The 23,565-nt window shown below is 36.9% G+C and overlaps 1 protein-coding gene across 6 annotated transcripts in view; it reads left to right on the top strand.

Annotated features, from left to right (window-relative positions):
* The window catches only part of LOC131434559 (nuclear hormone receptor FTZ-F1), a 446,632-nt gene that overhangs the window by 217,172 nt on the left and 205,895 nt on the right, over positions 1-23,565 (top strand). For all 6 annotated transcript variants that reach the window (XM_058601379.1, XM_058601380.1, XM_058601381.1 and 3 more), the window contains 2 exons: positions 10,417-10,476; positions 10,570-10,782. In XM_058601379.1, coding sequence (XP_058457362.1) covers positions 10,417-10,476; positions 10,570-10,782 — 273 coding nt within the window. The remainder of the gene's footprint in view (positions 1-10,416; positions 10,477-10,569; positions 10,783-23,565) is intronic.

The following is a 23,565-nucleotide window of genomic DNA, read 5'->3' as shown; positions in this document are numbered from 1 at the left end:
TTGGGTGCTTCCACGTGGACGATTGTGCTTTTGTTTCGACATCATAACCGTACACCCATGTTTCATCACCAGTTATGACCCTTTCAAGTAAATTTGGATCGTCGTTGACGTCGTTTAACAGCTCCTGAGCGATGGTAATGCGTTTGTTTTTTTGATCAAAATTCAGCAGTTTTGGAACGAATTTTGCTGCCACTCGTTTCATGCCCAAAACATTTGAAAAAATATGATGGCATGAGCCAACTGATATGCCAACTTCAACAGCAACTTCTCTAATAGTGATTCGACGATCATCCATAATCATTTTTTCCACTTTTCCCACATTTTCATCGATTATTGACGTGCTGAGTCGACCGGAGCGTTCGTCGTCTTCAACGTCTTCGCGGCCATCTTGGAAACGCTTATACCACTCGTAAACACTTGTTTTTTTCATAGCAGACTCACCGTAGGCTCTCTGTAACATTTCGCACACTTGGTTACACTTAATTTCATTTTTCACGCAAAATTTAATACAAATTCTTTGACTCTTCAATTCTTCCATTGTTTAAACTAACAAAAATCGCCGAGCTCAAAAAAACACGTCTACACCAGCCGCTACAAGACAGAATGTAAACAATGAATACAGCTGAAAATTTCACCATACATTAGGGACATATGTACCAACACAATAAAAAAAAATTTGACCACCGGACTCTCCAGACGCGCGCAATTAAAAAATTCCGGGAACTTTTTGAACAGACCTCGTATTTTCCCTTCTATAAAAATCGTTATCGATTCTTCAATCATTATTGAATCGATGGTTTTTGCCTTTCTCTATAGAAAGGTATTAGAATTGCTGGAAAAGCCCACTTTCGAACGGAGCCTCGCAGACCCATAGTGTTATATACCATTCGACTCAGTCAGACGAGATCGGAAAATGTCTGTGTGTGTGTGTGTGTGTGTGTGTGTGTGTGTGTGTGTGTGTGTGTGTGTGTATGTGTGTGCACTTTTCGAAGATATTTTTACCGCTCAATTTTCTCAGAGATGGCTGAACCGATTTTAATAAACTTAGGCTCGTTTGAAAGCTACTGTCGGGCCATTGATCAAGTTCGAATATCAAATGGCTGTGACGTTTGGTTCCGGAGATATGATGGTAAAAGTGACGTAACTGACAAAACGCAGGGTGGCAAGTGACAGGGAAAATCGGGAAAACCGGGAAAAAGTCGGAAATTTTGTTTTACCGGGAAAAACCGGGAAAAAGTCGGAGATTTTAGTGCAAATCCGGGAAAAATTTACTAGTCCCAATCTTAGTAACGATTTTGAGCATCATGATTTTTCTGATACAACAAATGAAAAGATGAAGGCTATTTTGTGTTTGAACTAGGAGCTCAGTACAAGTTTTGAAACTTCTTATTGTCTCTCACAGGTTCAATAGTGCACAATCCAATGAAAATGGAGCCAACACCTCAGTAATTTTAAATCAATAAGAGCTTTCTTAGTTGCCATCAATAACAGCACAATGAATGCTCATAATGAAAAATAAGGATAATTTGGATGCTTCTGGATTTCTATTGAATCTCGACAAATATTAGAAAAGATTCCAAGTGCAAATGACAGTTTCTCTTTGTTTATTTATTCTTTATTTATTTTCTCTTTGTTTATTGTCTCTTTCAATTATTACGGTGTATTCCTGTATTTTCCAACAATTTTTTGAAAAGCAAATCGAAAGTTGATAATTTCAGTCGTTATTCTATGCATGGTGTAAAAAAGAAGGATTGCCTATAGGAACGTAATAATCGAAAGAAAGAGGAACTGTCATTTGCACTTGAGACCTTTTCTAGTGATTTTTTTTCAAATTTCAGAATAAGTATGCATAATGGTAAAAGTAACATCAGGATATTTTTTTAAGAATTCTTAGGAACCGTGTTTTTAGCCAGACAATGATTTCCCTAATTTCACCAAAATTTTTCTCAGTAATGTCAAATTGTGACAATACTTGTTTAATACTCTTGGTATTGATTTTAATAGGATTCACAAAATCGACAAAGCTGTCGACTTTCATTTTATCCACCGTTTGCAAGGAGTATTTGATTTCCTTCTTCGACAACTGAAACTGGTTTTTCAGAGTTCGTAAGAGTTTGTTCAGTGTCGATGATAGGAGAGTCAAATTAAGATTATCTCAGTCACTAGAGCCATAGATTGTTGTTGTTTTTCCAAAGTGACAAGCGTACATTTTATGAATTCTAGAAGGATTTTGTTCTCTCGCCAGAACCCAACTCTGAAAGAATATCGTATATGTTGTTAGCAATGGCCTGCACAACTGGCCAAATAGGCTCTGTGAGAACTTGTATGCACACATTCAGGAGAGGCTTCAGTGGCTTATGCTTATGGCAGTTGAAAACAAATTGCTGTCTCAGTTGCAACATCGAAACGGTTCTAATATCATACCATATAAGCAGTTCACAACCCGTAAATTTTGTCACGAAACTCCACTGGTTGTAAGAAGTAATCTGGTTTGAGGGAGTGGTGTTGTGCTTTAGTTCATTCATTTTTAATTTTTAACCTTATACTATACCAGGCTAAAAACATATTGGAATATACTAGAGATGGTCAGTTCGCGTACGGTTCAAAAGAACTAGTTCTCCTCGAAGATTGAGTGAACTGGAGTTCTTTATTGAAGAATGATAGCTCTCTATTCTTCTCGATAGAATTGTCTTTCGAAACGTTTGCTGATTTGAGGAATCTGGTAGAAGTTCGCGAACTTTGAAAATGGTAGAACACATGCTAAAAGACTTCACTATTACTGAATCTGTTTACTACAAAATATAGTTTGTAGCTCTCATATTATTTTCGAAGAAACATACAAAGTTTCAGGAAAACGAAAGAACGGTTCAGTAGAACTAATTCTTTCGGTACAACTATTAAGTTTTCAAGAGTTCTTTGACATGAACGGTTCTGCCCATTTCTAGAATACACTCCTAACTTGCATAAGTTTTAAGAAGGACTGATTTTCCAGATAGCCTTTAAAATACTGATTCAGTGGTATTCTTGAAAGAGATTGAATAGTTCGAAAAATAATTATTTTAATTTTAATTGTAAGACTTTAAATTTAATTTTCAAATAACTGATGATATTTCTGGAAAACTACAAAACACCACCAATAATCATCGAATATGATGTGAAAGCTGCGCTTAAGAGCATTATTGGAAAAAGCAAGAAGTTTAAATAAATTGTGTTGATTTTTCAACAAAATTGCAATAATGTTGATGCTTCATTCCTTCGTGAAATGCAAGACTGATCACTTTCATCACCGTTGGCCAGATATGTTTCTTGTTTTAATCCTATTGTTACATCGAAGTTACTGGCGAAGTAAAAGACAAAGATGGAATACATTGGGCTGGATTGAACTGTTAGTTCAGAAGATGAACGTTTGGACAAACTGTGGATGAGAATTTGAATCGTAGTTCCAAGGAGATACCCGAAAAGTACCCATTTCTCAACTCTCTATGTTTTTTGGACATGTTAAGAAAACCGGGAATTTTTAGTCTCGCGCAGCGGGAAAACCGGGAAAAAACCGGGAAATTGAAATCGCTAATTTACTTGCCACCCTGAAAACGCGTTGTTTTTTACCGCGCAAGATTCTCGGAGATGGAGATTTTTTTTTGAAACAACACTAAATCTCGACGTTTCATGCAACTTTAAGATTTCTGGCATCAAAAAAATTTTCGATTTCGGAAATTTCATGTATTTCATCATGGTGCTTTATCAAGATCGAAAATTTTCAAACTTTAAACGCTGGGCAGCACCCTTTACCTATGTCCGATTTAGCTCAAATTTTGCATGAGGACTTTTTTCGAGGTGCTTAAACTTTTGACCATTAAAGCTTTACGAAATTAGAGGTGATCCCAAAATATTGGCACCCTTATGTAACAGTTCGGCTGAAAAGTTCGTATCGTTTAATAGAAACACACATTTTTTTGCCAAAATTCGTTTTTATTATTCAACATAATTGCCATCAGAGGCGATACAGCGATTATAGCGATCTTCCAACTTTTCGATACCATTTTTGTAGTGCGATTTGTCCTTTACCTCAAAATAGGCCTCAGTTTCAGCGATTACCTCTTCATTGCTTCTAAATTTTTTACCAGCAAGCATTCTCTTGAGGTCTGAGAACAGGAAAAAGTCACTGGGGGCCAAATCTGGAGAATACGGTGGATGAGGGAGCAATTCGAAGCCCAATTCGTTCAATTTCAGCATGGTTTTTATCGACTTGTGACACGGTGCATTGTATTGATGAAACAAAACTTTTTTCTTCTTCAAATGAGGCCGTTTTTTTTTAAATTTCGTCCTTCAAACGCTCTAATAATGCTATATAATAGTCACTGTTGATGGTTTTTCCATTTTCAAGGTAGTTGATGAAAATTATACCATGCGAATCCCAAAATACAGACGCCATAACCTTACTGGCCGATTGTTGAGTTCTTCCACGCTATAGGTTCGGTTCATCGCGTGCAGTCCACTTAGCTGACTGTCGTTTGGACTCCGGAGTGAAGTGATGGAGCCATGTTTCGTCCATTGTTATATATCGACGAAAAAAATCGGTTTTATTTCGATATAAGAGCTCCAAACACTGCTCAGAATCATCAATTCGTTGTTGTTTTTGATCGATTGTGAGCTCACTCGGCACCCATTTTGCACAAAGTTTTCTCATATCCAAATATTCGTGAATAATATGTCCAACACGTTCCTTTGATATCTTTAGAGTGTCAGCTATCTCGATCAACTTCACTTTACGGTCATTGAAAATCATTTTGTGGATTTTTTTCACGTTTTCATCGGTAACAGCCTCTTTTGGACGTCCACTGCGTTCATCGTCTTCGGTGCTCATATGACCAGTACGAAATTTTGCAAACCACTTACGAATTGTTGCTTCGCCCGGTGCAGAGTCTGGATAACACTCATCAAGCCATTTTTTAGTATCGGCGGCACTTTTTTTCATCAAAAAGTAGTGTTTCATCAACACACGAAATTCCTTTTTTTACATTTTTTTCACAATAACTTCACTCAAAATGCAATATCTCACAAACTGATAATCAGACAGCTGTCAAATTTATACATGTATCTTTTGAAGGTTGGTACTGACTGAAAATGGTATGGATTTAATTCTAGTGGCGCCCTCTCATAGAAACGATACGAACTTTTCAGCCGATCTGTTATAAGAGCGGTAAAAATCAACGTGTTTTGTCGGTTACGTCACGTATACTATCATATCTCATGAAACAGAAGTCTTAGTCATTTGATCTTCTAACTTGATCAATTGCTCAATAGTAGCTTTCAAACGAGCCTAAGTTAGTTAAAATCGGTTCAGCCAACTCTGAGAAACTCGCGCGGTAAAAAACAAAACGTTTTGTCGGTTACGTCACTTATACAGTCATATCTCCGGAACCAGAAGTCGCAGCCATTTGATCTTCGAACTCGATCAATGGTTCAACAGTAGCTTGCAAACGAGCCTAAGTTTGTTAAAAACGGTTCAGCCATCTCAGAGAAAATTGAGCGGTGAAAATTTCTTCGAAAAGTTCACACACACATACATTTTCTGATCTCGTCGAACTGAGTCGAATGGTGTATAACACTATTCTGATAAGTGAAGCAGTTAAAGCAATAAATTAAATTAAAATATAATAAACCTAAGCAAAGCTTTGGTATCACATTCCTGTAGTGGAATTTGACCTTCTCTTTCAACAAACTTCGCAGCCGATTTAGGATCATAGGGAAAAATATTTCCAATGAAATTGAAGGAAACTCATGCACCCTACTACACGGATAAAAATATACTACTGGTGCCATGATTTTTTAATCATGTAATCATGAACCGTGCCTTCTCATGAAATTTCATGAGCAAAATAATTGATATATTTCGTCCTGGACATCTTGTGGTCGTGAAAGGGTTAACTGTGACATAAATATCGTGTTGTTTGACGGTTTTGAAGCACGGGGGTAATCCTAAGCTGAAGATGTCTAGATGGGACTCTGCATTTCGTTGGACCAGCTAGCTGGAGCTCCCAAATAAAAAATTATCACATGTTGTAGATACCCAACGCAATCGATGCGTTTAAGCCGAGCACTGAAGTAACCACCACGGCTACCATAACATACATGAAAAGGCACAGTAAAGTCATTTTACAGCACGGAAATGCTTGGCCCACCAACGTCAAAGTAATCAAAATATGGTTGGACATTTAAAATAGAAGATTTTACCGAATCCACCGTACTTGCCAGACTTTGTTCCATGTGACTACGAATATTTCCGATGGATTGCAAACTGTCCCAAGTACTTCTTTTCTAATGAAGAAATCAAAAGTGGTTAGTTGGTATTTTCATAGTTTGCAGAAGTTCACATATTTTGAAGTTTACGTGGATTCCGATGTCTTCACAGGTGTTTTCTGCTATCAAATTAGTAAAAGATGTCTAAAGTCTAAACTTTTAGAACTACAGCATATGTTGTTAGTTGGAAATGTGATTGCTCTAACCGTACGATCCCCCAGACACAGTTCAAGTCTAATGGAAAGCAGACAGTTGTTTCAAAACGTTCAAAATGTCATCTTTCCGAAAGGAAAGATAAATTGTGCGTTTTCGTTGTCGTTTCGCTGACAACCAACCACCAATGAATGTACACAATTGCACGGTGGTGTGTACCCAATTTGTGTCGTCCGACCATAAAAGGCTTAACAAAAATTTGTTAATGCATACAGTATAAACAAACCTTTTTGTTCGCCATGCTCCCCACAGCCCTTCGTCTTTTCCAATTCGTTTGTCGTTTCTCGTTCGTATTCAGATCGCACACCGACTCGGCTTTTCTCTCCTTCTGCTATTTTTTCCTTCCCCGCGCTGTGTTTCACTCGTTCACTCATACTTCGCTCTGAGTGTTGGTAGTCATCAGAGTGGTAGTGCATTACAGCAATTGTTAGTATTACCTCATACCTTCGCTTTTAATTTCGTTGCATCGAAATCGGCTCTTTTTTGTTGTTGTTGTTGCTGTTGCTGCTTTCGACTCTTCCTCTCCCGATCACGGGCGGTACTCACTATGCTAATTCGGCATAGTAGCATGCGCGCACGAAAGAGAGAGAGTAAGAGAACACCAAAAACTCCACTCATGCTCATGCTTTCCGCTCGGTATGCTGTCGGCTCGTATGGGTGGGGGGTGGCAAAGCATAGCGCAGCATAGTCGATCCGATCTGAAATGAAACCGAAAGTGGATCTCACTTTACACGAGCATTGTACATTCGCTCGTTTTGCTGTGTTTTTTTTCTGGTTTTGGTCAGGGTGGGTGGGGGCAAAGGATGGATCGGTGCTGAGTACCACCGTACCAGTGAGTGGATCCGATGATGATGATGATGATGATCGCGCACCGAAGCGAGAGCCTATCCTATCCTGCCTCAACATTTAATTGAGTGAACTCTGGCGGGCGGATTCCGCTGACGCTCGGATGTTGGTTGATGATCTTTGGGTATTACAACTGGAAAACATTCAATGAAATGATGGTTGATAATGTCATTTGAATAGAATTCGAATTCTGCCGAACATTTTTCAACAAAATTTACTTTGACTTAATACAGAAGGCTTGGTACAAAAAGTTCGTCTAAAATCGGAATTTCAATCACGAATCACTTACTTAAAAACCCTCCCACCCTCAACACCCAGTTCAGTCCGGTCTGAACGCGGGAATTCTTACGAACAGTATGGAAGTGGCACTGTGTGTGTGTGTTTGTGTGCGTGCTCGCCCCCAAAAAGTGGGCCAATGAGAGCGAGAGTGTGTCACTTTTTTTGTGCCACTGCTGCTGCTGCTGCTGCTGTTGTTCTTGATTCGATCTGTGTCAAATGCAACTGCTGCGTTCGAACTCACTGAACGAGAGAGAACGAAAGAGAGAGAGAGCAGTGAATCGACTCGCCTTTGTTGTACATTGGAACCGTCCACTCGTTCTCCCGAGCCGCATGTCGTTCGGCCGAACATGGGGCTCTGAGTGCCATGATGCGAGAGAGAGAAAGAGTACCACAAAGCGAAATCGAAAAGTCGGCTGCACGGCATGGTTGAGCACACGGTAAGGCAATCGGAGCGCGGCCACACGAAAAACAGTCGCCGAAGTTTTCGGATGGATTCTCGAAAAAGCGGATTTTATATTATTATTTTTCAAGTAGTTGGAGTTAGTATATCGTAGCCCATGTTTGCCGTAAGTTGTAGTTCTCACTGCTCGTTCGTGCGTCATACCGCGAGCTTTTTTGAGTCACCTCCTGAAACCGGGGGGTAGAAGAAGCGTAGAAGTCGAAGTTCTGTTACACCTGTGTGCGCCGGGATCATCAGTTTTTCCAGTAGAAAAAAAAACAAAAGAATATATCGCGGATCGCGAGGTTTCGTTCCGATTTGGGTTTTTCTCTTCCTCGAAATCATAAACTCCGTTTTCGGAGCGTGTTCTGCTTCAGCTTATCGCACCTGAACAACCTGGATATTCTTTCGTTTTGTGTGTGTGTTTTTGGCAACCAAGTACCCAAGTTACCAAGCAGCTCGGATAAGGCTGCCAAGTGCATTTCTCGTTGATGTTCTGTTCTGTTCACCATTAGAAAACAAAATCAAAGTTACCAAGTGCTCCAAGTTTCGGTCAGAATTCTGTGGAAATCCTGCAGTTTTTTTGAAACTTGTTCAAACCAATATGTGATACAAAACAGAGTCAAAGTTCTGAAAGAGCTTTGCCATACAACAAAAAAAATTAAGGAAAAGAAAGATTCGATGGTGCTATCAAAACAGATTTTGGATCCTGAATCCATACTGCGTGTTTGTTCATATTGCAAAACGGATGTACAACGGGATAGCTGGAATATATTTTTCTGGAACCCCCCCCCCGACTGTTGTGCAATTGAGTGCGTAAAGTGAGATAACAACAAAACAAATTATACAAAATCAACTGAAACTGTGAAAGAATATTTAAACAAGAGCTTAGCAAAGGATCCTGTCGCTTGCTATTTTTTCTTCTGTTTTCATGAAAGTGGAATTAAAATGTCCCATCGATGGAGCGGATTTTGCAAGCTGATCAAGTCTCCACAACCGTCAACAACTGTCAACTGTGTAACACGCGACCATCATATCGGTCCTAATACATCAGCAGGAGGACCACAATCCGTTCATGACCTCTGAGTGGGTGTGTGTGTTTGTGCTTTTTTTATCTCTCTCTGCCTCTCTGTCTCGTCAAAACCATTAAAAATTTGAATAGAAAAGTAGTGTAGAAAGTAGCCTGAAGAAACGAAAATAAAAAATATATTAAAATACGTAGAAACCCTTTAAAATTGTACAAGTTAGTGTACGAAAAACGCACCGTTGGCACGAAGTGTAAGAGGTGTTTAATATGAAACAAACAAACGAAGAAACGAAAGTTCGAAGCAAAGAAGATCAAGTGCAACTAGAATACCAATTTTTGTGATTGTTCGCTAAAGTTAAGTTCTGTATAGATATATCTACAAGATAAGTAAGATAAGGAAGGGTGTATGGTAGTTCTAGAAGCATAAGTGAAACTATTGGTTAAAGCAAGGAAACAGAAAGAAAAAAGTTAGTGGTAGCAATTTAACAATATTACATCGGCAAACCAACAACTGCAACTGCACAGAAACAGAAGCAAACCGATTCCGTGAAGTACGACAAAATACCAAGTAGTAGCAAAACCGCAAGAATCCGTCCGAAGTGCGATTGTGTAAGTGAGTGTACGAATATCCTGAACCCCGACTGGTGGCGAGTTCGAATCAAAACAAATTAAACCAACCAAATCAAGGGATTTCCAATATATACATACATACATATATACATACATATATATATACACAGTAACGGGAAGTCGGAAGAAATGTTATTAGACATGGATCACCAGAATTCGGCAGTGTTTATGTCGCTGAACATGTCACAGTATTCGTTAGCCAACTATTCGGCCAGCCCACCGCCACAGGGTGGCGCTGGCAACACCACCACGCAGCTACTGTCGCTATCGAGTCAGAACAGTAACAGTAACAGCAACAGTATGACCGGAAATGCCATGCCACCACCGCAGTACGGTTACAACATGAACACCGGAGGAGGTGGGGGTGGTGGTGGTGGTGGCGGCGGAACCGGTGTTGCCGGGAATCTTCTGGGAGCCGTAGCCGGTCATCTGAATAACAACAACAACAACAGCACCAGCGTCAACAACAACAATACAGTGGTGGCCAACAGCCTGACGGCTCAGTCGCCAATCCCGTCGCACAATAATAACAACACTAGCAATAGCAACAACAACAACAATCATCACCACGGCCAGAACGGCGGAGCAGGCGGTGGCAATGCCGCCGCTGTCCAGGGCTTGCAATCGCAGCAGTCCAACTACTCCCTGTACAATTTCGATTCTCCTTACATGTTTTCCGCAGGTGGCTACCACGAGAACATCTCCCAGACGCAGTCGAACTATCTAGCGATCCCCCCGTCAGGTACTACCGCCATTGAGCCCACTAATCTTAACAACCTTAGTGTCGTATCCGCCATTCAATGCGACCAGACTGATTTTAAATATTTCATTGAAGAACTGTGCCCGGTGTGCGGTGACAAAGTCTCAGGCTACCACTACGGACTGCTGACGTGCGAGTCGTGCAAGGGCTTCTTCAAGCGTACCGTCCAGAACAAGAAGGTGTACACGTGCGTCGCCGAGCGGCAGTGTCACATCGACAAGACCCAGCGCAAACGCTGCCCCTACTGTCGCTTCCAGAAGTGTCTCGAGGTCGGCATGAAACTCGAAGGTGAGTACCGTTTTTTTTCGATTATTTTATTTCCCTCTAAATATCTGGAATGTTCGTTCGGGACGAAACTCCGAATTCTGACACGGATGGCGTGGCGAGATTTACATTTCCTCTCCCTGTAAATGGGAGCTGCTATGGTACAACGGGCCTGACACGTGTCCGAATGGGGAAAGCAGCTTTTTGCTGCGTAGTTTTCTGCGAGCGATGCGACATTTCTCGCTTAAAATGTAAAACACAACAATGTTGGATTATGTATTCGTGTGGGGGTATTGTTGCGACATATGCGACGGGATTTGCGAGGTAACTTAACTTCAAATATGCTACTATTTGAACTGTGACGTGAAATTTTAAAATTTATGAACCCCGATTCTATGAAGATTGAGATCTCGAAAGTTTACAGAAAACTGCATACCGAATATTACCTTTTTACTAAACCTAAATCGTGAGGCAAGTTTGATGGGTGAAATTTGTTGTGTTGCGCTACAATTCTGGTTTTGATTTGTGTTGATTTTGTAAGCTACATTTGCTTAGAAAATTATACTTCAAAATTCGATCCAACTTATTTTAAACATTTCATCAGTATAGTACCAGCTCGGGCAAAATGAACAAAACGAGTTCTAATTTCGACTAATTTCGCAAATAGCGTGATGGGTATAACTTCGGGCTGCTTCGATGGTGACTTTTTTTAAACTATTTATTGGAATATGAGTTAAAATGAAATTATTAAGATTTAAATTGGGTGTTCAGCCACAAGTGGTGACTTTTCAGCCCTATAATATACATGATTTGGTTATTACCATTAAGACATCATTTGCTTCCGCAATTCTGTAATTTTTGTGTAGGAAAAATTGTGAACCTACTTGTCCCAAGTAGCATGTTAAGTTGCTGTCCTGTATTTTTCTATTGATTGTGCAATTTATCAAATAAGTTCATATTACTATTCTTGTAACTGTTGTGTTATGGAAAAGGCGCAATTTTCTGTTTTGTGCAACATATCTTTAAGTTCTTCCGTTATTACGAACATTTATTCACAATGATTGTGCAACTGATGCAAAACTCATGCGTCGATCCCATCACAGAGGCAGTAATAAAATCAGCGAAAAAACAATTGTGAAACTCGTGAAAACTACTACCTAATGTAAACAAGAAATGGAATGACATTTACAAAAACATAACAAACCTTATTTTCTAGTAAACATGTTTCACATTTGATTTTCAATACAACTGTACTTAACACAAACATGGATCTTGTAAAATAACCTGCACATGAAAAATGATACTGTCACATGTTGTAGAATTGATCTTTCGTGTTTTTGTAAACGAAAAATCGACAACGAACTGCTTTTTTATGATGAAACATGTATTCGTACGCATGATATTTTCAAGCGCCTTTGAATTAACGTGTTTTGATGATTGTATACCAACTTCTGTGAAAATAACAATCTATTATTTTTAAAGAGAATCATCGGAATGATGTTTGAAATATGTATATTCAAACATACTTAAAATTTCCAGACGGTTTTGATCAAACTAATGTTTTATTGAACCTGAAAAATCTCGAAATGAATTTTTCTTCAATCTTCTCCAATATGGCATCTGTGGTAACAGTGAGTTGAATAGAAAATGGTTCACGCAACGTAATGATTTATATTATCTAAATAACGAGATACTTTAACATGTAAATATTTTAGAGAGAAATATTATACGTTTTGTTTTATTTTGAACAAACTAGTTGAATTACAATACAGTATAAAGATACATCTTAACGGGCCCGACATTTGTGATACGTACTGTAGGTATTATTTTGGTAAGCCCATGTGTTGGAGTTGTACAAACAAGTTGCACAAACAGTATCATGAGAGTAACTTTGATGAACTTTACTTTTCGTTCATAAGTGATGTCAGATCTGCTCATTATTTCAGCAAGATGAAAACCAAACACAATTTTTCTGATTGAGTTTTGTTTTCATTGCGTATGTATGTAATGTTGTATTTCCGCAGCATTTATGATAATATTCTCAACGTTGTAAGTTTTGTTTTTATTTCAAATAGATAAATCTTGCATAACGTTTTTGTAAGTTTTGGATTTTATATCATTGTTTTTCTTAAAATGAAGAAAACTACTCACACTGACCTACAATTTTATGAGGCAGCCAAAACTATGCAGATTTAACAGAAACTGTTTTTTCACAGTAAGGTTCTAATTCGGCTTATCAATTTTTATCTTGAGGAGAGCATCATTCTGCTAATTTTCCTTCCACAAGAGATTAATAATAATTTCGACATATTTTGTGTCCAATACAATTATGATAGCCATTTGGATTTTGTTGCACAATTGGTGTAGTTACTTCCATTTTACATGACGATGCGAAAATTTTTGCAGATATTCTACAACTATTAGTGCAATATGGACAAATTGGTGATCTGCTGTATGTTTGATTTAGACGTACTGAAAGTAGTTCTACAGTGATTTTTTCGGCAGTATTGTGAAACTTTACAATGATAAATTGCACAATCAATTTTAGTATGTTTAAAAATCTTTCTGAACATGGATAACATAAATAATAACTCTAAAATAATTGTAGAACATTTTTAAATTTCGATAAGTTACATTTGCTACTTGGTTTATTGTGTAGTGGGGAAAAAGAACTTTTATACACTAAGGTCTCTTTTTACACGTTTTTTTTCTCACGGTTTTTTTATACACGGCTTGTTTTACACGGATTCCGGAATTAACGGGGTTTTTATTTACACGGTTTTCGCAATCAATACGATTTCTGATGAGAGTTTAAAAAGCACTGTCATTCTTTTTTTGAAAAAAAAATTAAAAAAGAAATCAGGTTGTCTGTAAGAAAACGATTATGAGAGCTAATTTAAGGTTTGAAAGTTAACTAAAATCATTCATTCAACAATCCACGGGAGTATTGACTGTCGTTCCATAAAATGATTAATCAGGCTTCAGATCTTGAATCCCTGTCGTAAATTACTTTCGCTCAGTTGTGGTGTATGATGTCACCATCGTCATCCATATCATCGAGAAAATTCAGAGCGTTGAAGAACTAATCGGATTTACTAATTCTCTTCAACTCTTCATCATATCAAGCAATTTATACCCAGTATAAATTAAGTATTTTATACCCATTTGAATGATATAACTCTAGTAGTATTATGATTTACGCCGATGAAACGAGTTACTTCAGCATGACACATAGTAATACCTTTTCTAATTTGATCCATATTCATCTCTATGAATTCTTCCCTTTTAATTCTGTTACTGCGTGCATAGATCTTTATCCAATACCCAGGGCCGCCAAGAGGGGAGGTGGAAAGGGAGGAATCCCCCGGGGCCCGGAAATACAAAATTGTTTTTTTTATTCTTCATAACGAAACAAAATATCAAAAATAGAAACAATTTTAGCTTACACAGATAAAAATATTTTGTGAATTTACATCTTTTTTCATGCACATATTTGGAGCAGGCAATTAAACATACAATTACTTTACAATACTGTACGTTTCAATATAATTTAATCCCAGAACTAAGCGTTAATTGTAAGATACAGTTCTATTAATTGAAAATTCAATGCAATTCAATTTAGTTTTGCATCAATGATTGTTTTCAACCAAATTTTCGGTTCAACTCACGTCTATTTCATGTTACTATTGATTTACATTTCGTGCAAACTTCATTATTTCTTTCTGTGTACGAATTATTTGGTTAAAATAATGTATTTAAAAATCTCTTGATACATTGACATTCTTTTACTCAGAATGTTTCTTAATTTTCATGTTTAGGGACCCGTAATATTGCAGTCTCCCCGGGCCCGAATTTTACTCGGCGGCACTGCCAATACTCATGTCTTCCCACTCAGTTTAGTTGAAAATGACTGTTAAGATCGTTTGTGTTTACTACACATCGCACCTTCGGAATTAAAAAGAACTTATTCTCAAGTTTTATTCGTAGCGAAAGTGTTAAATAATTTTTGGTAGCACTTCTTTAGTCGAACGTTCGTTAAAAAATGGCTTTTTCACCTTCAAATTATCAAAAGTTACATTTTATCCGAAACAAAACAAACAAATAATCAAATCTACGGTTTTTGGAATTATTACGTCGAATTCCCCACGCGGTTTTTTTTTGCACAGTTTCCGCAATTAACACGGTTTTGTTTTACACGGATTTTTTTAACACGGTACGTAACCCCCGTGTAAAAAGAGACCTCAGTGTATTAACTTACTAACTAATACAGAGAGCGAATCGATTCAATTGAAGATTGCATCGATTTTTGTCAGAATTTACTTATAATATTATGTGACATTACATTTAATGGTTCTATATTTATGAGTCTGTGTAACTCATTTGTACTAAACCAAGGAGGACGCTTCAAAATCATTTTCAGAATTTTATTCTGAATCCTTTGAAGCGTTTTCTTCCTGGTGGAACAACAGCTTGACCAAATTGGTACTGCATAAAGCATGGCTGGTCTGAAAATTTGTTTATGAATTAACAACTTGTTTTTTAAACAGAGCTTAGAATTTCTGTTTATAAGAGGATATAAACATTTAATATATTCATTACACTTTGCCTGGATTCCTTCAATGTGATCCTTGAAAGTGAGTTTTTTTGTCATACGTTAAACCTAAGTATTTAGCTTGATCAGACCATGTCAATTCCAAGCCATTCAATTTGAGAATGTGATTATTGTTTGATTTAAGAAAAGAAGTTTCGGGCTTATAAAGATAGAAAATTAATTGCATTTTTGTTGCATTTGGTGCAATTTTCCATTTTGACAGAAAATCACTGAAAATATTTTAGCTTCTTTGTAGGCGACTGCAGATCACTCTTAGATTTCTACCTGTGGCTAACAGACTTGTGTCGTCACAGAATAGCGATTTCTGACAACCAAAGGGTAGATTTGGAAGATCAGAAGTGAAAATATTATACAAGATTGGAGCTACGCTCGAACCCTGCGGAACACCGGCTCGTACGGGTAGCAATTCAGATTTACAATTCTGATAACTAACCTGAAGAGTACGATCAATTAAATAATTTTGAATCATTTTGATCAAACAAATAGGAAACTGGAAATCAGACATTTTTGCTATCAAACCTTTGTGCCAAACACTGTCGAATGCTTTTTCAATGTCTAGAAGAACAACTCCAGTGGATAACCCAGAAAATTTATTTGCTTTTATCATGTTCATTACTCTGACAAGTTGATGAGTAGTTGAATGTTCATGACGAAATCCAAACTGTTCTGGTAAAAAAATTGAATTCTCATTTATATGAGACATCATTCTCAACAAGATATCTTTTTCAAAAAGTTTACTGATAGAAGAAAGTAAGCTAATTGGTCGATAACTTGATGTTTCTGCTGGGTTTTTATCAGATTTGAGGATAGGAATTACTTTAGCGTTTTTCCATCTTTTTGGGAAGTAAGCTAAAGAAAAACACTTGTTGAAAATTTTAACCAAGAGTCTCAAGGCAACATCGGGAAGATTTTTAATAAGAATATTAAAAATTCCATCATTACCAGGAGCCTTCATGTTTTTAAGTTTCCTAATGATTGACTTAATTTCATCAAAATTCGTCTAAATAATGTCATTTGGTAATAACACTTTAGTTGAAATATGATCATATTTCAGTGAGAGTTCATTTTCAATAGGACTCACAACGTTCAAATTAAAATTGTGGACACTCTCGCACTGCTGAGCAAGCATTTGAGCTTTTTCGCCATTTGTGAGAAATATTTGATTTCCTTCCTTGAGAGCAGGAATTGGTTTCTGAGGTTTCTTAAGAACCTTTTTAGAAAGGTTTAGAATCAGGTTTAATTTGTTCAACTTCTTTAGCGAAATTTTCATTTCGCAAAGGAGTAAATCTATGTTTAATTTCTTTTTTGTAAATCCTTAACTATGTTTTTCATAGCAGGATCACGAGAACGTTGATATTGTCGTCGACGAACATTCTTCAACCGAATGAGCAGTTGAAGATTGTCATCGATGATAGGAGAATTTAATTTAGTTTGAGCTTTGGGAACTGAAAGATTTCTAGCTTCGATAATGTAATGGTTCAAATTATCAATTGCTGTGTCGATGTCCACAGAATTTTCTAAAATAGTTTCATGATCCACATGATTTTCAATGTGAGATCTGTAATCCATCCAATTAGCTCTATGATAGTTGAATATAGAACTAATTGGATTAATTATAGCTTCGTTGGAAAGTCTGAATGTTACTGGAAGATGATCTGAGTCAAAGTCAGCATGTGTAATCGCTTCACTACAAATGTGACTTTGATCTGTTAGCACCAGATCAATTGTAGAAGGGTTTATCACGGAAGAGAAACAAGTCGGATTACTGGGGTAAAGAACTGTAAAGTAACCAGCAGAGAATTGGTTATGAAGTATTTTACCATTACTGTTATTTTCCCTACAATTTCATTGGACATTCTTTGACCCGTATCACGAAAAATTTCGGTCGATATCTTGTGAGTTTTTGCAAATCGCCTTCAAAGAAATTTAATTGTTCACCGGTGCATTGGAATGGCAAATACGCTCCAGCGATGAAATGAATTCCATGAATGGTTTCAACTTCGATTCCCAAGCTTTCAATAACTTTAGTATTGACAAATCCAACTTAAATTAAACGTTTCTCCCCAAAGCATAGTACCAACAAGGGCGAAATAAACGAAATGAGTTCTAATTTCGGCAAATTTCGCTAAAATTTAGACGTGATGGGTATGAGGACTTTGGGTGTGCTTCGATGGGGATCTTTGCAGCATGAACTCATAAGCGTTATATTTAAAAATCTTATGATTTTTAATATGAATGAAATTAAAATTAATTGATCAAACTAGTCGCAAATTGCAAGGTTTCCTCGTTGGCCTAAATGCTTTTGAACGTTTTTGAGATTGAATTTTTACTTTTCGAGTTATACGAAGTTTTATGCCCAAATTTTCAGGTCCATCAATTTTTAATGGAGATATCGATATTTTTGTGTAAGCAACGTTTCGCCTTATTCCAGTAGTAGGAGTTTTACGCGCTTGATGATAAAGCGATGTTTCGGAGCAAAATGAAACACGATTTTCAATAGTGTTTTATGCAATTGTTTCTTAGTACCAAAAAGACTACGCATAGCACCCTTTTTTGGCAACATAATCGTTCTAACATGACATATGTATTAGAAAGATGGCAGAATTTTCAAATTCAAAACAATTTCATATTTATATTGACTTATATTGCTTGCAGCAATAACTGCTGGAAGAACACAATTTCTTACACCATTATACCATTCGAAGAAGTATAAGAAGTCGAGATAAGCAAATTTGTGTGTGAAAAATAATTTATTTGATGCGGATGCGACCAGTTAATGTTGTTTTAAATAAAGAGATGGCTTTTTGGTCAATTGGTTTCTCGTCAAAACATTTATTTTTCGTTAAAGGCCAACGTTTCGAAGGTTATACCTTCATCTTCAGGGCAACTGTAATTTTATGTATTATTTAGTCACAAAATTTTTTTTCACAAAATACACTAATTTTACAAAATGTACTCACAATGACTACAAATATTTTTCGTCAAGTATGGTGTAACATTTATAATAGCACTTCCCACGCACATCTACTTCGATTGAGCACTGACATATTGCAAGAAGCTAATATGGAAGACAGTAGAACAAAAATTAGAGTGAAAACAGATGAGAAATGATAGACAGCGAAATCGGAGGCGAGATTGACAGTTAATGTGTGTGAGAGAGCAACAGACCGGAGTGTACAGCATTCAAATTATGCGTGTCGGTCCTGAAGTTAATGGTTGAACTGTCAGTAAAAATATGGCACATTTCCAATATTTGTAAAGCATTAGTTCTGTTTTCTTGATCGAGAATTCTGGTTTTGTTCAGATCAAAACTGTGTTCATTGTCGATCATATGAACCATCAATGCGGTTTTTTTGAACTCATCTATTTTGCTTTCTGTCTTTTCGGAATCCGATAATTTGAATTTTTTATACCGTTGTATTAATGAACGATGTCCAGACAACCGTTGTTTCAGACCAATGTAAGAACTATCGCAATCAATGCAGGGAATGCAATAGATCACATTGCGTCTGACAAGTTTCGGTGTCGGATCCTTCAATTTGGAGAAAAGAGATGCGTTAGTTTTCAAACATTTGAAACCAAAACGCACATTTTCTGGTTTCGTTTTACAATTTTTGCAACCGGGGTGAGAGAATCAACGTGATGAAGAGATCTGAATACTGTCTGATCACCGTCCGTTCGGTTGTCAACGTTGGATTGTTTGCAAATCTATTGATTAGTCTATTAACTAGCGAGCTAGGATAGTTGTTGCGGAGTAAGTATTCACGCACTGTTAGATTTGCACGTCGACAACCGAAAAACTCTCCCAATAAAACCGGTAGCCGTGATTAGTTTTTGCGACAGCGGGTGGAACGAGAAAAAATTTAACAATCGTCCCGATGCGAATTTTTGTGACTAAATAATACATAAAATTACAGTTGCCCTGAAGATGAAGGTATAACCTTCGAAACGTTGGCTTTTAACGAAAAATAAATGTTTTGACGAAAAACCAATTGACCAAAAAGCCATCTCTTTATTTAGTGAACAATAATTTCATTTTTTTTTCTCGGAGATGGCCTAACTGATTTCTACAAACCTAGACTCAAACTATGCTTCCATATAAAGTTTTTGAATTTCAATCTGGATCCGACTTCTGGTTCCGGAACTACAGGATGATATATGTAATGAAATTAAAATAATGTCACTCATTTTGCTATGGCTGATGGCTGATCCGATTTCGTCCATCTAACACTCAAATAAAATGTCTTAAGGTCACATAAAAACTACTTGTTTTTAAATCAGATCCGACTTTCGGTTCAGGAGTTATAGGGTGATTAGTGTTAAAAACATCACATAGATTTATCGGGTTTATCGGGTCCACAGAATCGGCGACCAAATAAACTTATTTCAGTTTTATCGTTGTTCGGTTTTCGATCCCGGAAGGTACCCAATACACAACGCACTACGATTTCGTTAAGATGGCTACACTGATTTAAAAAAAATCTAATCTAATCAAATGGTTAACAATCCACTAGGCGAATTAATCTGACTTCGGTTACACCGATTTCCGAATACCGTTTACTGAAGTATCGGGAATAGAGAAAAAAATTAAAATAAACTTATGGTCCCATACCCAATTGATGAATTTTTCCCATTCCGACTTCCAATTTTGAAATTACAGGGTTATGAGTTTTAAAACTGAAACCGTCATAGAAGATGACGATACTAAAAATCTTCAATGTTGGGCTCAGAACTATTTCAATTGATTCATCATACTAATTCATGGACATACGAACTATTTTGGTTTCTGCTGGTCTATGAATACCGTTTCTGAAAGTTCCATAAATAATGACAAAAACTTCAAAGAGGCTCTCATTTCTACATCTCATCGATTGTCACACGTTCAAATTAAAAGGAATAATTTTAAGGTTTCATACAATTTTTATCTTAGATTCGTCCTGCAGTTCCAAAATTGCAAGGTGATGAGTGATTGAAATTTCAAACTGTCATTTAAAACGATGGTCATTGAAATAATTTCATGAAAACTAAAGATATCGAAGAATATTCACGCAAAAAACATGCGGATTTATAAAAAAAAAGGTTTCAAATCACTGCTAGGTAGATTAAGCTAGTTTTTTAATCAAATCCGATTTCCGGTTCTGGGGATGCAGGGTGATTAGTGTTAAATGAGGATAATATAAACTTATTTCAATTTTACCGACATTCGGATTTCCATACCCAATACTTTTATTTGGAAAGCACTTGGATTTCTTTACGGTGGCCAAGCTGATTTTCAAAAATTACGAATTAAATGAAATGGCGAGTTTAACTGACTTCGGCTGTACTGATTTCCGAATCGAAACTATCGGGACTAGAGAAATTCAATCGTTTCCCCAAAGAAGTCCAACACAAATTTCATAATCATGAAATCAAAGTGAAAGACCTGTGATCCCAAACAAAATTGATGGATTTTATTCGACTCCAACTTCCGATTCAGGAATTACAGGGAGATGGTTTTTTGAAATGTAAACTATCATTAAAGACGACGATACCAGAAATCGTAAAAATTGTTTCAAGTGTATTAATGGTCATACGAACCGGGGTTTGCTGGTCCCTGAATACTGGTTCCGGAAGTACCGTAAATAATGACCGAAAAGTGAAACTCACTTCGATATCTTAATGAATTTTTCATCGATTTTCACACGTTAAGATTCAAAGAATTAGTTTAAGAGTTTCATACAATTTTTCTTTTCTATCCGATTTGCAGTTCTGTAATTACAGGGTAATGAGTGGAGAAAAATTAACGAAAAACGCGACGACTGTATGGAGGCATGACCACAAAGCACTTTTTTGGTTCAAAATTCTCAGTAAAATCGATTTCACGTATTCAGAAGGACCGCACGATCGTATCGTATTCAAGATATATAACTATATAACATAAAACCTAAGCATATGCAGAAGAGCGAATACAGTGTTTCTGATGTAATCGTTTGCACATAGTTTTAATAACAGCAGCAAACTCGTTGTACCGTTTTACCCCACTTCTTTTCTACTTATAATATTCAGTTGAATTATGATGTACAATCCAACACGATATATCAATATTGGTTCATATTACGTACAAAACATTTGTGATTCAATTAAACACAATTGGAATGACAGCATTAGCCTGTTTAACCCGTTTTACCTCAACTTATTTCATAAGTCGTATCTCTGGTTAAAGCAGGCTGATATTACGAAGAAAGACCTAAAAATAGGATTACAAATAGATTCGATGGCCGCAAAACGGGCATGATAGTGAATTTTGCGGTTCTTCTAACTATCACCAATCGATGCTACGGTAATTTTTGCATAAGAAGTGCCAACTTTGAAAATATTTGCTTAGGTTTTCATGAAATTATTGATTAAAGTCGCATTTTTGATTGTTTTTCCCCCACTGTGCAACGGTGCGAGAAACTTAAAAATTTAGAAGCTAACCACACCGACGAATATTCATGCAAAAATACTTGCGAAACTACTACTACTAATATATTTGCCATCAAATAGTGATTATAGCGACAAAAGATTTTGTGTTGATTTCGGCTGGTTGATGCTGATGATGATGTTCATGCACTGTTCTTATTAATCCCAATAACGACGCTATTTGACTTGAATTTAATTTATAAAAGTCACAGAAGTAGTGGGACTTGACATGTTTCAAACACACAGCAGGCGCTACGTTTGAATGACACGATTAAATGTGCGTAGCCAAATCCTGCACTCCTGTTACTTCTGTGTATCACAATTAAAATAATTAGCTGTGTACGTACCGGTGAGCTTCATACCCCATCTAGAGTTATCACCTCAGCGATTAGTGCACTCAAGCTCATATAAAGTGACTAAAATTTGTCATCCATAACGTTCAACCGTTTAAACGCATCATCTTTCCATGCTCATATTATGCCAAATTTATTAATTTCGCTAATTCACTCGATCCTATGTGCACTTTTACTAATCACATCTGAAATGATTTTCGACATCAATCATTTCCGATCGATTTTTTTTTTGTAGAATTTAGTTCTTAACTGATCTCGACTTTTGAAGTTCATATAAAAACCAAATTCACTCAGATCAGTTGAGATTACGCAACGGTGATTTTTTTCCGTGGCCAAGATCACTTGTGATGAAATCAGTAGTGATTTTTTTGTGTACCGAATATCGATAGATATGATGTCTGAGAACATAATTTCAAAGTTGTACTTTGAATATTTTTGGAGATACTGTTCAGGTGTCAGGTTCCTATTTTCATGTAGATTAAAATGAAAGGCCCATACAAAGCTCAAGAACTTTATTCGAATCCGAATTCCAGTTCCGGATTTTCAAAATGATATGTGCAAAACAAAGAAAATAAGTGCACTAACTTTTCTCAGAGACGGCTGAACCGATTCTCATGAACTTTTCAAATTCAAATGGAAGGTGTAATAATGTCATACAAATCTCCGGTTTCGGATTTGGTGATTAGTGTAAAATTTTCAATTTCTAATTACTTCCTCACTTTTCTCAGAGAGGGGGTGACCGATTTAAACAAACGTTGGTTCAAATGAAAGGTCTCCTCATAGTTTCATCATTAGCCATTATCAGTAGGCAACCAAACAAACCGAGTACGGCTGTCCGGGTTCCCAGTTTTCGAAAAACGACGGGAAATAATAGTCATATACTCAAAAATGCATCTCATTCGCTTTTCCCAGAGATGGCAGAACTAATATTCCTAATCTTTGGATCAAATGAAAATTTCAAAAGCAATGGGTAGTTTTTATTTATATCATTAATTTTACCCCGGCTTTCATAATTTTTTTCGTTCACCGGGGATGAATGGATAGTTAATGCTCATGTTTCACCTAAAGGACTCTCATTGGAATCGTCATTTATGCAAAGCAACATCTGGTTTAATGAGTTTTGGACTGAAAGATACCTTCAAACATTCGTGATATATACAGTGAGAAAAAATATAGCTTATATTGCGTGACACTTTACCCAAACTATGTTTCGGGTTAAGTTTACCTGTATTTTTCCAACACTTTCAGTCAGTCAAAATCTCAACATAATTACCCAATTTCGATCGTTGACAAATCACGTTCCGATAATCCCACCCGAAGCACAAAGCTGACAGCCCCCTGGGACAGGTGTAGTAAAACTTTCCCGCTGAGCCGCGTCCCAGTCCTCAGTTGATCTGATGA

The sequence above is a fragment of the Malaya genurostris genome, chromosome 3 (assembly GCF_030247185.1).
Source record: "Malaya genurostris strain Urasoe2022 chromosome 3, Malgen_1.1, whole genome shotgun sequence".
NCBI lineage: Eukaryota > Metazoa > Arthropoda > Insecta > Diptera > Culicidae > Malaya > Malaya genurostris.
This window is presented reverse-complemented; position numbering and strand designations above follow the sequence as displayed.